This window comes from Saccostrea cucullata, unplaced genomic scaffold (genome assembly GCF_032062105.1).
Source record: "Saccostrea cucullata isolate Sc308-1 unplaced genomic scaffold, CSIRO_AGI_Scuc_v1 ctg6671, whole genome shotgun sequence".
Lineage (NCBI taxonomy): Eukaryota > Metazoa > Mollusca > Bivalvia > Ostreida > Ostreidae > Saccostrea > Saccostrea cuccullata.
Genome location: NW_026928673.1, coordinates 20,515 through 34,816, shown reverse-complemented (window position 1 = coordinate 34,816; position 14,302 = coordinate 20,515). Strand labels below are relative to the sequence as shown.

At 35.3% G+C, this 14,302-nt stretch overlaps 1 protein-coding gene across 1 annotated transcript; it reads right to left on the bottom strand.

Moving 5' to 3' along the window:
• Nucleotides 1-84: 84 nt before the first annotated feature.
• LOC134278385 (uncharacterized) lies at nucleotides 85-10,310 on the bottom strand (the record flags this gene model as incomplete). Its single annotated transcript, XM_062760706.1, has 2 exons — nucleotides 10,193-10,310; nucleotides 85-1,205 (listed from the first exon to the last, which is right to left on the bottom strand). Coding segments are annotated over exons 1-2 (1,164 nt in total), but the record flags the coding sequence as incomplete, so codon positions are not given.
• Nucleotides 10,311-14,302: the final 3,992 nt, after the last annotated feature.

The window sequence follows — 14,302 nt, the reverse complement described above, 5'->3', positions numbered from 1 at the left end:
AGCAAATCAACCTCTACCTTCAGTGGATTTGAAATACAAAATTTTCAACAGAAAAAGACTGATCAACAGACTGAGATACTTTACCTTGGTTTTGCCAGTGAGGACTAGTTTGACCTGTTCCTCTAAGCAGAAGGCACAGGTGGGGTGTCCCTGTATACAGCGAGAGATTCTGAACCCCAGGAGGGAGATATTACAGCTGGTACACTTCTCTGACCCCCAGCTGCTGCAGGAAGGCTGGGGGGACACAGGGCGGGCTGCAGGACTGAACCCTGGGTCACTCGCCTGACGGAAACAGCTCTGTTTCTTGGGAGGCAGGTGCTTGGTGAATGTCTCGGAGGACACACTGTACGATCTTCCATGGACAGCACTGCCTGGGGCTGCCACAGACACGGGTGCACTCTTGGTATCACAACTGCCGGTATGTTGGTAGGTACTTGTACTCGACTCTGACAGAAAGTCCAGATCTAGTGATTTCCATGCCTCGCTGTTAAACAGCTCTTCCTCCTTTTTCATTTTCTTTAGCGTGCAGACGTCATCGGTGGATGAAGATGCACGTTTGCTGGAGTGTTTTCTAATGTTATCAGAGAAAGACACCGGGATATCACCAACGCTGGTGTTAGGAGGAATGACAGCAGGAAGGTGCCCCGTGACCGTCAGATCTGCGGAGGGGAGACCTGCACCAGACAGATCCGTGGCGGGGAGACCAGAACCAGGCAGGAGGGAGCCGTCAAACAGGTCCATCTTCTTAGGATACGTATCCATGTGATCATCCAGGGATTTAGGGTCAGAATTATCACAGTTAGGTTGGGCACAATCATTGTCAGATTTGGGCAGTATTTTGACGTTAGGGGGGAACGACTCTTTCAGGAAGTCTGACAGCGTACTAGCTGTCTGCTCTGCTAGGAAGGAACTACTAGAGTCCAGATCTAGGTCGGAGTCATCGCCAGAACACTTCTTAGAGGACAGATCTAGAGGAGTGGTGACCGTGGGGAGACCGTCGTCGTTTGTACACTCGTCCAGTGACAGGTCAACCGGAACCTCCGGCCGCAGGCCCTCACAGGACTGACCAGTCTTAACTGGTTCCAATCCACTGGTTCCCATCCCTAATCTTGGCACTGGCTTGACTGTTGTTTCAGCGACAATGATCACGTCCAGGTCTTCGTTCTTTTCCTCCCTAAGAATTTCCACGTCACTGTCGCTCTCATCTGCAAAACACAATATTACATGTATATCAGCTACGGCTAAATAATGTACAAAAATAGTCTTACAATTTACAGCATGTACCAGGTACATGTATTGTTAAGTTAAATACAATTGCAGTGATACATGTACATGTAGAGCATGTACATACTTATGCATATTTTTGCTTATTCTTTTGATGAACTTTATTCATAAATTTCAGAAGTATGGTACTTGTATCCTGATAAGGATTTGTTAATGTTATGTGAACATTTGAGGATATCGTTTTATAACCCTATTATCACAGTAGTGGAATTAAGTGATGCTAAGTGGTTCAGCACCTGTCGCAAGGAAAATGCCTCGATTCACAGACTTTATCTAACTACAAATTCATCCTAACTCAGAAACCAATGACAGTTAATGAGACACATCAAATATAAACCCCTGTAAATCCCCATGTCCTATACCCATGGGCATCCTCATTAGTTGAAACCCAAACATATTGATTTTAACCTCCAAGCCATCGAATCAAGTGAATGAAAAATGTATTTGATAATAGCTTTATGTTACAGCTACATGTATGAACATTGACAATAAAAATATTTATAACCACCTTCAAAAGAAGTTAGGAAAGGCTGACATTTTCTCAGAATTGAGGGATTGTTAACTAAATTCAACACTTGACCTATAGAGCCTGTATCCTTTATCAATGATGTACAAGCTGTATATAACATGTCATAAAACAGAATAAACATGATCACCATTGATCATTGTAGCATAATTCTTTATATAAATATCCTTCTGATTGATTCAATTTAAATTGACAACATCTGTCTACATATCAGCAAACTTTTTTCCTTGTATCAGACACTACAGGTTTGCCTAGATATAGGTTCATGGTACAGCGAGTATTCAGTTCCTTCCCTTGTTTTTCCTGTAAAACTGAGGAAGACTGCAATTCGTAAAACAAACTCTGACACATCTCGTAAGATGCCTCATCTTAGGTTAATATATTTATATCCCCCAGTCATCTTGCGCCCCATGCAGTCATCTTGTCCTGTGTTGGTATCTGTGTCTTGTACAGTATAAATTTAGTATCTCAAACACTGATAGTGATATTACTGATATATCTCAAATACCATGGACATAATGGATATGCAGAAGTGATATGGAGGTCCAAACCATTTATTCTTTAAGTGTTTTTACTCTGCATGGATACCTTAAATCATTGATATCTCTCAGTTTTTCCTTAGTCCCATTGAATTCAAGATGAGAATTTTGACCATGTTGACTGTATTTCATATGTTTGTCTGTCAAAACCACTATAACAACCAGAAGTCTCTGTCGAGACTGAAGCTCTACTGGTTTGTACTTATAGCAAAGGAAGAGAAAAGTACTTAAGCAGCTGGAAATTGAAACTTTTCAACAGCAATAAATAGAATAATGATCCTTGATTAAGTCTCTTTTGCCCATATTCACACCTGTGTCTTAGGTAAGGTAGATTTAAATAGTAAGCCTAGTTCAGGTAAACTGGGTTTAAATCCCATTTGAGCTGAGTTCACTTTGAACTCACCTGTGTTTCACACTTAAAATAAAACTTGTTTTACCTGAACCTCTCTTTTGTTTGCTTTATTCATTTGGTATTGCATGTACAATGACTGGGAAGAAAGGTCCAAATTTTACAGAACTCGAAAAGTGTACCCTTGTTAATTTAGTGGGGTCAAAAAAGGACATAACTGAAAACAAAGCTACTGATGCTAAAATGATCCCCAAGAAAAATTTGGAATGGGAAAACTTAACAAAGGAATTTAACAGTAGAAATGGTGTAAATATCAGGACATCCACTCAGCTAAAATCATTATGAGAAACTCTTTTAACAACCCTACTTATTGTTGACTGTGAAATCCAAAATAAATCCCCATTCACTTGCTGAAATGCTCCTGTAGCAAAAAATCTTAACGCTATCAAAAGCTGGTTGAGGGGTGAAACTGACATAAGTTTTCTCTGATTTGGTTCTAGATCATTTCCAAGTATATCAATTATAAGGAGAGTGTCACGTTTACAAAAACAGAATCTCACAAGAAAATCTTCCTCATCATAAAAAAGTAGGGATGTCAACGAATATTCGGATATTCATTCGATTAGTTGATATTCGAATATAAATTTATGATTCAAATATTTGTTTTTAAGTATACATGCATTAAAAAGAGAGAAAAACCTGACAAGTTTTATTAGAAATTGAATCAAGTGCCCAGTTTTACAGTAAACACACGGACTTCTTTATGTAAATATTATAAAAAATCATTATCAGGAAATTATATTTAGCAAAAAGTAATTACTTTTAATATTTCACCGTTAGATAATTGTTCTGCTTGGTATAAATTTGTAGGAGTTATCAGTGTAGACTTTAATTAGACATTCACTTAATCTGGAAAATATTAAAGAATCTTTTGAATTTTCTAAAAACAGTCATTACATTTTGGATGTATACTATTCAATAATTCTTTTAAAAATATATATTTGAATTCCAAAATAAAATCTATACTGCTTTACAGGAGAGTGAAGATATATATTTAATTATGCAAGATGTATTTATTTTATCGCATATTCGAATACTCCTATCGAATATCAATAATTGACAATTTTGACATTCCTATAAAAAAGAAATGGATGTAATCTATCACAGATAGTTCTAGGTCGTCTAACAAACAGTTGGTCAATGCGTTCAAGCCATTCTACACCATCTATGTGGTCTTCCATAGTTAGAATAATACTATCTTTAACATTTAAACCTACCCTAGACCAGGTTTAGGTTTACCTTAATTTCTGAGAAGAGCTCACTCCTGAGAAGCAGGTGTGAAACAGATTTAAAAAAATGTGAGTCCTTCTTACAGCTAAACCTAGTTTAAACATAGGTGTGAATATGGGCATTTATGTTCTTAGTGTAGTCTACTTGCATGCCACATTATATAATAATCAGACTAAAACTGTATTTGGAGTAGCATTTTGAGAGTATTTAACAAAAATTTCTATTTTTAGTAACCATGGCAACACCGTTCATCGAAATCAAAAACCGATATACAGAATTATGTATCTTAGTGTAGTCTACTTGTGTGCCAAGTTATATTGAAATCAGACTAAAACTGTAGGAGGAGTAGCATTTTGAAAGAATTTCACAGAAATTTCTATTTTTAGTAACCACGGCAAAACCGTTCATCGAAATCAAAAACCGATACACAGAATAATGTATCTTAAAGTAGTCTACTTGTGTGCCAAGTTATATAGACCAAAACTGTAGGAGGAGTAGCATTTTGAAAGAATTTCACAAATTTCTATTTTTAGTAACCACGGCAACACCGTTCATCGAAATCAAAAACCGATATACAGAATTATGTATCTTAGTGTAGTCTACTTGTGTGCCAAGTTATATTGAAATAAGACCAAAACTGTAGGAGGAGTAGCATTTTGAAAGAATTTCACAGAAATTTCTATTTTTAGTAACCACGGCAACATCGTTCATCGAAATCAGAAACCGATACATAGAATTATGTATCTTAGTGTAGTCTACTTGTGTGCCAAGTTATATTGAAATCAGACTAAAACTGTAGGAGGAGTAGCATTTTGAAAAATTGTTTACAGACAGACAGACGGACAGACAGACAGACAGACGGACGGACGACGGACGCATTACTATCACATAACCTCTTCTGGTCTCTGACCAGTAGAGCTAAAAATCAGCATAAAATAGCATATTTACAGTAGCTTATGGGGAATGAATTGACCAACTAGACAATGATTTTGTTACATATACATCAAGATATTCTGTATGTTATATGCAACTTTACAAAATAGCAATACAACACATGTACAAAGTAAAATTTAGCTAATAAATGTTCTTCATCATAAAACATGTCTAAAATGAATAAACTTGCCAGATAAGACAATACTCCAGATTAAACATTATTTTTAACAACTGAATTTCCTGGAAAATAACTAAGTTTCTTTATCCTATAGATACTATGAAAGATTTTAAATACATTTGGATTACACATGTTTATGTAACTGAAGTTCCCAACTCTTTCCCTTACAAGTAATCCCAAAGTAAAACCTTGGTATATTGGTAAATTGAGACTTAATTAGAAAAAAATTGTGTTTTCAACAGGCATGTGCTATCTGAGTGTAACTTAAATGTTTGTCAACAAATATTGAATTATCAGCAAAAACTGCCATAGAACAGATGGAAGGTCCGACATTACATGTACAATCTAGAAAGCACTTAGAACATTCTGAGGAGGAAAAATGTCTCAAAAGTCCATCCCTTGATGCAGTCATCTTAATATGATTTCAGTTTTGATCCAATTGGCAGCATATATTTTGTCGCTATATATTTCTCTTTCTCCTTTCACCCAATATACACTGATGTTAAAACTAAATAAAAGTAAATTAAAATTCTATGCTCAAGTTCTACATTTTGTTTTCTTTCAGTTTTTTCTTTTTTTTTTTGCTTTTGTATGCAATATATTAAATCAAAATGAGAATACAGACATGGATATTTGGATAATTCCGAACACCACTTGTGAGTTGTGACCTTTCTATCACTATCAGTGTAGGGTAGACTAAGTCTATTATTTAATTGTTCACCTTTTTTCTTTTTTACCTTAGAATTATATCTAGTTCATGTATTATTAATTATTACCAATCCCAAGAGTGTTAATACGTTTGTTCTACTTTACAATAGTGCTTATTCACATGCTCATTTTTCAACACTTTAATATTTTAGGAATATCCTGTAATCTTATCAGGTGGAATAGATTATCAAGAACAAAAATGAAACTGAAAGACAAAGTGAAAGTACATGTAATGCCAGGGTTCCTAGGAATAGTTCAATACACAGTGATAGGGGAGTAGATGTGTATAGCAGTGACTGTACTGCATGGCACACATTAACATACAAATGAAATGCTTACCACTTGTTTACTATCTGATTAGGAGAGAAATGGTACTAAGAACATAGCTAGCTTGATCAATATAATGCTACGTGACGTACTATTATGAAATTTTATATTTGTGTAAGTAAAATTATAAAGTTTTCAAATATCATCTCCAACAGGTATATATTAACAATTTTATAATTAAATTTCATGTAGGTTATGAAAATAAATGTCTCAAAAAGACATGCAATGTTTATAACTTTATGAACATTCAACCAATTCAATCTTAATTTTGCATGGCTATCACTATAAACAAATGTTTCTGAAAAGTGTGAATTAGAGCCGTAATAACTTTATGAACATTCAACCAATTCAATCTTAATTTTGCATGGCTAAAATTATAAACAAATGTTTCTGAAAAGTGTGAATTAGAGCCGTTGTTTATTTATCACCCCCACCCCTTCTTGGATAAACATGCAAAGATAATGGTAACTGCAGATCTGTAGCTCTCCGAAAAAAAAAAATATTGATAGACCGGAGAGCTACAGTGCCACCCATAGAAAAAACTGTATATTTATTGCGCACAAAAAGTGCGCTCGGTTCTTAATTAATTCCTCCAAATTCTTACCTCAATTACAAATAAGGAAAGATTTTAAAAAATTCCTTTATCTTCTATCAAGTACTCTCGTAGTTGACATCTGAACGAAGTATATTGGACCGAATTATCTTTGAAACCAAAATGGCAGTATATATAAGCGAAATGTTCGATGATTACAATATCAGGGTCAGGAGGACTATTAACAACAATTATAAGGAATGTTTGGTTGTGGAAACAGCGAAAGAATATGTTAAGAACAAACGGTTAGTAATATTTTGAGATTACAGTTTCAAAAACATGGAGAAATAAATCGAGAACCGAGCGCACTTTTTTGTCCGCAATAAATATACGTTTTTTTCAATGGGTGGTACTGTAGCTCTCCGGTCTATCAAAATATTTTTTTTTCGGAGAGCTACAGATCTGCAGCTAAGATAATGGAAACTGTAAATAACTGGAATTTTTCTAAGTTAAAGAGGATAACTCTGTCAAAAATTGCTTAATTGTACCCAAAACAGAACTTGACCGCTAGATATTCTAATGATAAATCTGTATACCAAATTTCCTTTCAGTGTGCAACCTCTGCAGTGAAAAGACATGGAAACTAGTGGTAGACTGACAGACAAATTAACAGACTGACAAACCGATAGCAGCAAAGCAATATACCCTTCCTTCATCAAAGGAGGGCATAAAAATATAGAGACTTAATTAAGAAGTAGACTACTTGGAAACAGTGATTGTTACATTCAGATGACATTATGTTACTAGGTAGTAACTAGTAACTGCATGTTCCTTCACATAATACCTGACACTAGAAGTGAAAGTAACAGGTCTTTCAGATGAGACCTTTAAAACCAAGGTCCCTTGGTACATTTTCTCCTTTCCTGTTACATCATGTTAATGCTGGCATGAAAAGAACCCTAACAGCTCAATGTACCTTAGCAGGGATCACTCTGGATTTTAATGTTGATGGGCCAATTGGCCCATCAACATTAAAATCCATGGGCCATCCACCGGGGGTATGGGGGCTGCGATAGGCCCCCATTGGGGTCCAGGGGCAACGCCCCGGTAGGGGGTCCAGGGGGCGAAGCCCCCGGGAAAAATTGATTTTCCATGCTATTTTGTGATGAATTTAAAGCCGCGTTAGGCCCCCATTGGGGTCCAGGGGGGCGAAGCCCCCCGGGAAAAATTGATTTTCCAATTGCTATTTTGTGATGAATTTCAAGTAAATTTGATGGGTCTTTGAGGGTTTTTAAATGCCATTTCTGACACAACCAATTTGATTTTTATTTAAATAAAATGAATAATATTATAAATATAAAAGAAGTTTTTTTTTTTTTTTAAATTTCATCTCAGTACTGAAAAATGTTATATTTGAGAATTGTTTAAGACTTCATACAACAGAGTATAAATTTAATTGATAAACAGAATACCTAAGTTAATTCCTCGCCCCTTTGATTTTATCGATTTAGTTCTCGAAAGTTGTTGAAGAGCTGAATTATAAAGGATGCAAACTTACATGCACATTTCTCTACTGAATAGACCTGGGGCAGTTGCAGATTAAATTTGGTTCAAATGGTATGGACTGGTTTTGTATGCAAAGAACTCGGAGCAAAATACGCAAAAAACTGAAATGAGAAAATTTTTATTTGTTTGCAAAACGTTTAGTCCCATCTGATCAAATTCCAACCACGGGTGCAAAGTTAGCCACTTGAAATGACGAACATCGTTGCCGTTGACATCAGGAGTCAACGTCTTGGACTGTTTTTCTTAGTCAGAGACCTCTGCCGATTCTGGGAATGAAAAAGTTTCCGTCGTTTTATTTGTAAAACAAACGAAAGCTTTCGTTATTTTGGGTCAGTTGGCCCAAAACTAATCTTCGCTTTGGAGGCATTTCGGGCAAGTGTCTGGATACACAATGAGTAACTTGTACTTGTTTTGTTTCGAAATAAATAATCGAAGTTTTAAGAAAAAATCAATATTACATATTAGAACATATTACATACTGGAGTATTACTTTTATATGTTTATTATTTAAATCATTACATATAATTTTAATAAATATAATTGACTCCGTATTCGGTAAAAAAAATTTCTAGTAGCGTAATCTAAACGAAGGAAATATTCCGTGTACAATTCCGATTTTAGTCTTCATCAACCAGACGCTCTGCTGGTGTAAAGAACATACGCGACTACAAAGAGTCTGATTGAACGAAGTAACAGTATGCTCAGATATGTCATGAATACAATTGGTCAGCTTGAAAACGGTCCTAAAATGCACCAAGATAAGAGTTTCGACCCGCAGTTTTGCATGTTATAGCGCCATATCTGTAAGACATGCGCCAGACTGACCCCTTTCTAATTTTTTAGTGCGCCATTTACAAATATTGAGCGCCAATGGCGCAAAGGCGCAGCCCAAAGTGATCCCTGCCTTAGTGCTGAATAGAGGTCTAACATTTAAATCCTAAATCACTGAAAATGGTTATCTCTAAACTTTCAGTGATAAAATCTCAGATGGGATGTGAAACAACAATCAATCAATCTATATTGATCCCAAGACTTATTGCTGATGCTGAGATATCATTTGTGAGGAGTTTTAATGACAAAATTCTTAAATTTGAATTAGGAAAAGAAAGGTACCACAAATTTACAAATATAGGTGGATCACTATTGAAACCATCTTGGCATTCAAACAAATTCTTCAATAAATCAGACCCTTGGCTAGCAAAGACATGCAGAGGCAAGTCTTTCTGATAAAATGTTCTTCCCAGCTGAGATTATGAAGTCTCTTATACTGTAATTCTTTAAATCAGCTAGCATCGACTCAGACTATATTGGTTATTTCTCCTACGACCCATTCAATTTGACTTAAGACAATTCTAACTAGTAAAATGAGTTATTAAAGGCTGAATTATAAATTTAAAGATATCAGCTGGTTCAAGATTAAAATTATTGTCAATTGTACTTCTACTAGAATTATACACACATTATCCCTGAACCAATTACAACATAATAAGTTAAAATGTAGGCCTAATGTACGTTTAATTAAGTTCTAAAATTCAACCTGGACACAAAAAATAACTGTCGATTTGCATTTCAGAGACAAAGTTTCATACCTCACTTAATTTATTTAACCTCTTACGTATGAAATCAGCATCAGTTTACGTAACACATGAGGTGTGAGTATTTATCTGAAAATCAGCTGATTCATGTTTTGGAACATAACTTGTCATGCCACATTGGCAGCGAACTGTGAAAAACAACTTCAGGATAATTTTTCAAAAACTAAATTTACAAACAAATGCCTCAGGGCATTTGTTGATGCCTCAGAGAACTCCTTTCCGACATAAAAGTCCGACTTCATCCCTCGCCCCTCTGGACCTCGAAATTGATCCGCCTGACAGTAAACATAAAACAATCCAATGGCGTTCACAATCTTCCTGATTTTGAAGACGGATTTCTCCCCTAATTAGTCCCCAGTACGTACCGTCTGAGGCGATGATGATCGCTAGACTCTCTGATGTCGCCATCCTCGGAGTTGAACTCCCTGGAATCGTGGGAAATTAATCAGAAGTGTCCCATTCTTTTCCTACACCTACATGTATATATGAGCCATTTTCAAAACCGGAAGTTTGAGAGAATATAGTCACGTGGTTTGGAAATACGTGCGTGGATCTATCATTTTCTCAAAATTCAAATGAAAAAAATCTTACGATTTAACCTACCCCCACATTTTGGGTTTTATAGTAATAAATTGTTTATATGAGTCTTTTGATACAAATGATAACATTTGCATAGAACAATCTAAGAAAGTGTTAGAAGGTGAGCTTAATTAAGGCACTAGTACCCATAATATGTCCACCATGTCCACTGCACTGACGACTTCTTCAATGCACATTCAGTATAATTAATGTAATGCATACCGCTACTATATTTGCAAAGAGAATTTTTCTCACATTCAAAGGCATTTTTTAAATATTCAACCAACGATTCCAATTATCTGAGGCATATAAAATCCATTTATTCCGGCCTAAAATTTTCTTCATAATAATTGAAGCAATCACTCACAACATTTCGTTACTGTAAACGTATTACATTTGGCGGTGTATTCTTTTTAGCGGCTTTGGCGGTACGCAACAACCGCTAAATCAAGTACAACGCTAAATGTCTCGCAACTATACACATAAATAAGAATATGAAGAAATGCGCTAAATGAAGTCTACGCTAACTTATTCAAAATTCAATTTCCGCCAAATATCGTACACGCTAAATATAATACATTTACAGTATTTTTCAGTTTGGCAAAAAATGATATCTTACGAGTAAATAAATCAATAATTTTTTAAAAATAGTGAACAAATGAACATTCATCGATCTAAAAAAAATAATTATTGATTAGAATTTGTACACAAGACATAACGAAACCACGGACCCCGAAAACTATGATCATTTGTCTAGGAGGTGTAGACATCCCCTGTCGACTGCTAATATTTAACCCGCATTAATCCACAGAATATTTCATATTCAAAACACGTATAAAGTATAGTGTGGATCTTTACGCCGCGTGTTCGAATCCCACTGTGGGGCGTGGAGACCGGTCCTTGATCGGATGAGACCGTGTATGCCGAGGTCACCTGTCGCAGCAGGTGCTGTGTGGCAACGCACTTTGAAAAAATTAAGCACTTTGAAAAAATTTTTCAAAGTGCGTAAAATTTTTCAAAGTGCGTTAAATTTTGGACACACTCAACGCAATTTGAAAATTTTTTTCAAAGTGCGTTGAGAATGCACATTATAATTTTTTACCATGTAGGCATTTAACGCACTTTGAAAAAAAGATATGAATGAAAATAAAAATTCTAGACTTGGATTTTAGTAATAGAGGAAATCAAATTGTAATAATTATATCTTTCGAAAAACTTTTTTAAATTTACATGAACTCATTTAACCTCATTGAGAACAAGGAGAAGACGAGTAGAAGGTCTCTCATCCCAACTCTTTTTTTTCTTAAACATTGTACATAGCCGTCGGTAGCAAATTGAAAGTTGACCCCACAGGTAAGCCCCAATTTTTAATGCATACATGTATATATTATGTATATTTTTGCAAAATATTTATGTGCCTAGCCCTACATGTAACCCCCCATTCCGGTACTGTTGCCTATGCTAGAGAAAGAATTTTCTAAGTATGGAAAAATCAAAATCGCTCGCTTTCACATTCTGATGTGACCTCTTCACAGAAGACTTATCAAACAGGCTCAATTATTTATCATACCTAAGATTTGCAGGAATATTGACAAATCCATACACAGTTTTTCAAAGTGCGTTAAAATGGTCCTTATTAACGCACTTTGAAAAGATATTTTATTTTTTCAAAGTGCGTTGACTTGGTCCCAAAATTTAACGCACTTTGAAAAAAATTCTCAAAGTGCGTAATTTTTCAAAGTGCGTTGTAACAGTGCTGGCACGAAAAAGATCTCCTGATCAATGACGCTGAGTGCCGAGTATAGGAGAAAAATTGCAGTTCTCCAACAGCAAATAGTGGCATCTCCATCTGAGTGAAAAAATTTCGAGAGCTACGATAAACAACATACAATCAATCAATCTTAGTCAAAAAAAGTATTTGAAATTTTCTTCACATGTTTATGGTTTTGAATTTATTCCGTTTCCTTGGAATATTTATAAAAAAAAACAAAAACAAACAAGTCGGCTGCCCGCCGGCTCATAAAGGAGAAAGGTTAGTGTCCATTGGCATTTCGGAAGACCTTTCTTCTGAAGACTACATAAATATTGTCAATGAAGTCCTTTTAATATAAATAATAACTGTATGATCTTTTTCCCACATCGCGTTTTGAAGACAAACTCATCCACTGCATCCATTTAATATATCAATTTAAGGGTACTTGTGTGTACTCTTTTTGTACTTCTGCACACATTTATATGCCAGTTGTTAAATAAGGAGAACAAATGAAGAAATAGCTGTGTATTTTGGTCTTAAAGTGAAAGTAATTTCTTGGCAGTTGTCCAGTGATTTATTTTGTAAATTTCAGGGTAATCAGTTTTCGCACCACATATACAGCTTAACAACAACACAACAAATGTCAGAGAAGATCACTGCCATTGGTAGACAGTTACATATAATACGGAAATTGATCAGACTAACTTTATGGTGTGATAATAGTCATGATTTTTTTTCCTCAGTTACTTACACGTGCATACATGCTTTAATTTCAGTCTTACCTGCGCAGTAGAAAGGCTGTAATATGTTTATAACTTTATACTCAGATACGCTTGTTTTAATCTGTTGCTATTCGAAGTTTTTAACAAGAAGAACAGAACACGCCCTGAAAAACCCAAGATGGGGGATCAGGTGCCTTGAAGGAACTATATCCCCTGTTGTCCGGTCACACTCACCGTGTGGAGTGTATTGATCAAGTGTTATTCAAATTTAGCGTGAAACAAAGGGTCAATAATTAGTGCGAACTATGTCAGTCAAAATACAACATAAAATAGAGAGATTTAGCTTGCTAAAAATGTCATTTTATATTTTATGAAAAGTTGAATTTTAACGAGGTTACACGTATTTAGATTTCTGTAATATCAACTTACATGTCAGTAGGCTGTCTCGGTGCATAAAAAATAATCGTTTTCAGAACGTTATGAGGTCTCACGTATCGAATTATTTGGGAAACAACACATTTTAAGAGACAAGGAAAGTCGACGATTGGAAAGCTGAATTCCTCTCGCTTGTCGTTTAATTCAATAGTAAAATCCTGTTTCAAAATATCACTTAACAGCGGCACCGATATTGGTTAGCCGCATTTACATATTTAAATGTAGCTCGTCTACTTATAATGTATTTTATGGATATTGCCGGGATTTTATGTAAAAACTACAGCAAATTCTTTTATTTTTTCCATAGGTAATATAACTTACATTTGACTTCAGTGTACATGCCAAATATAGGGAAAATCTTCTAGCCAAGTACTAGATACAGGTACATTGACTATAGGGGAAAGTGCAGTTCCAGAAAATCTTACAAATGCTGTAAAAGTCTTCCCGCTCAAAATATTATATGAGTAAATGTTAGTTTTTAAATCCGCTGTGGTTAATTGTAAAACGCATTTTCGTTTAAAATTTGAATACTCTAACACATTTTAAACATGATTTTTTACACTGTAGAGCACATATTATAACATCTTCGCTAGCCAAGGGTGACGATCCACGGTGTTTCTCTATTCACATGAATAGAGAAACACCGTGGATCGTCACCCTTGGCTAGCGAAGATGATATTATAACTATATTGTTTTCTCTTTTATTTTTATGCCCCCCCCCCCACTAAAGAACTTCAGTTTATCATAGATCGTCACACACTTTTACGTCCTCCATCTACCGAACAGTTGAAAAATCGGGCATCGTTTAAAAACTAGTGATTTAAAATTTAAATGAAATTTTGAACAGTTAAATTATAGTGTTAATTTTTATTAAAGGAGATTGGTGAACAAGGCGCACTGAATGCCTTTACCTTCAGACACAGTGTATATAAAAAAATCATTTTCAATTTGTGAATTTATAATTTATAATGAAGTTTCATCATAGA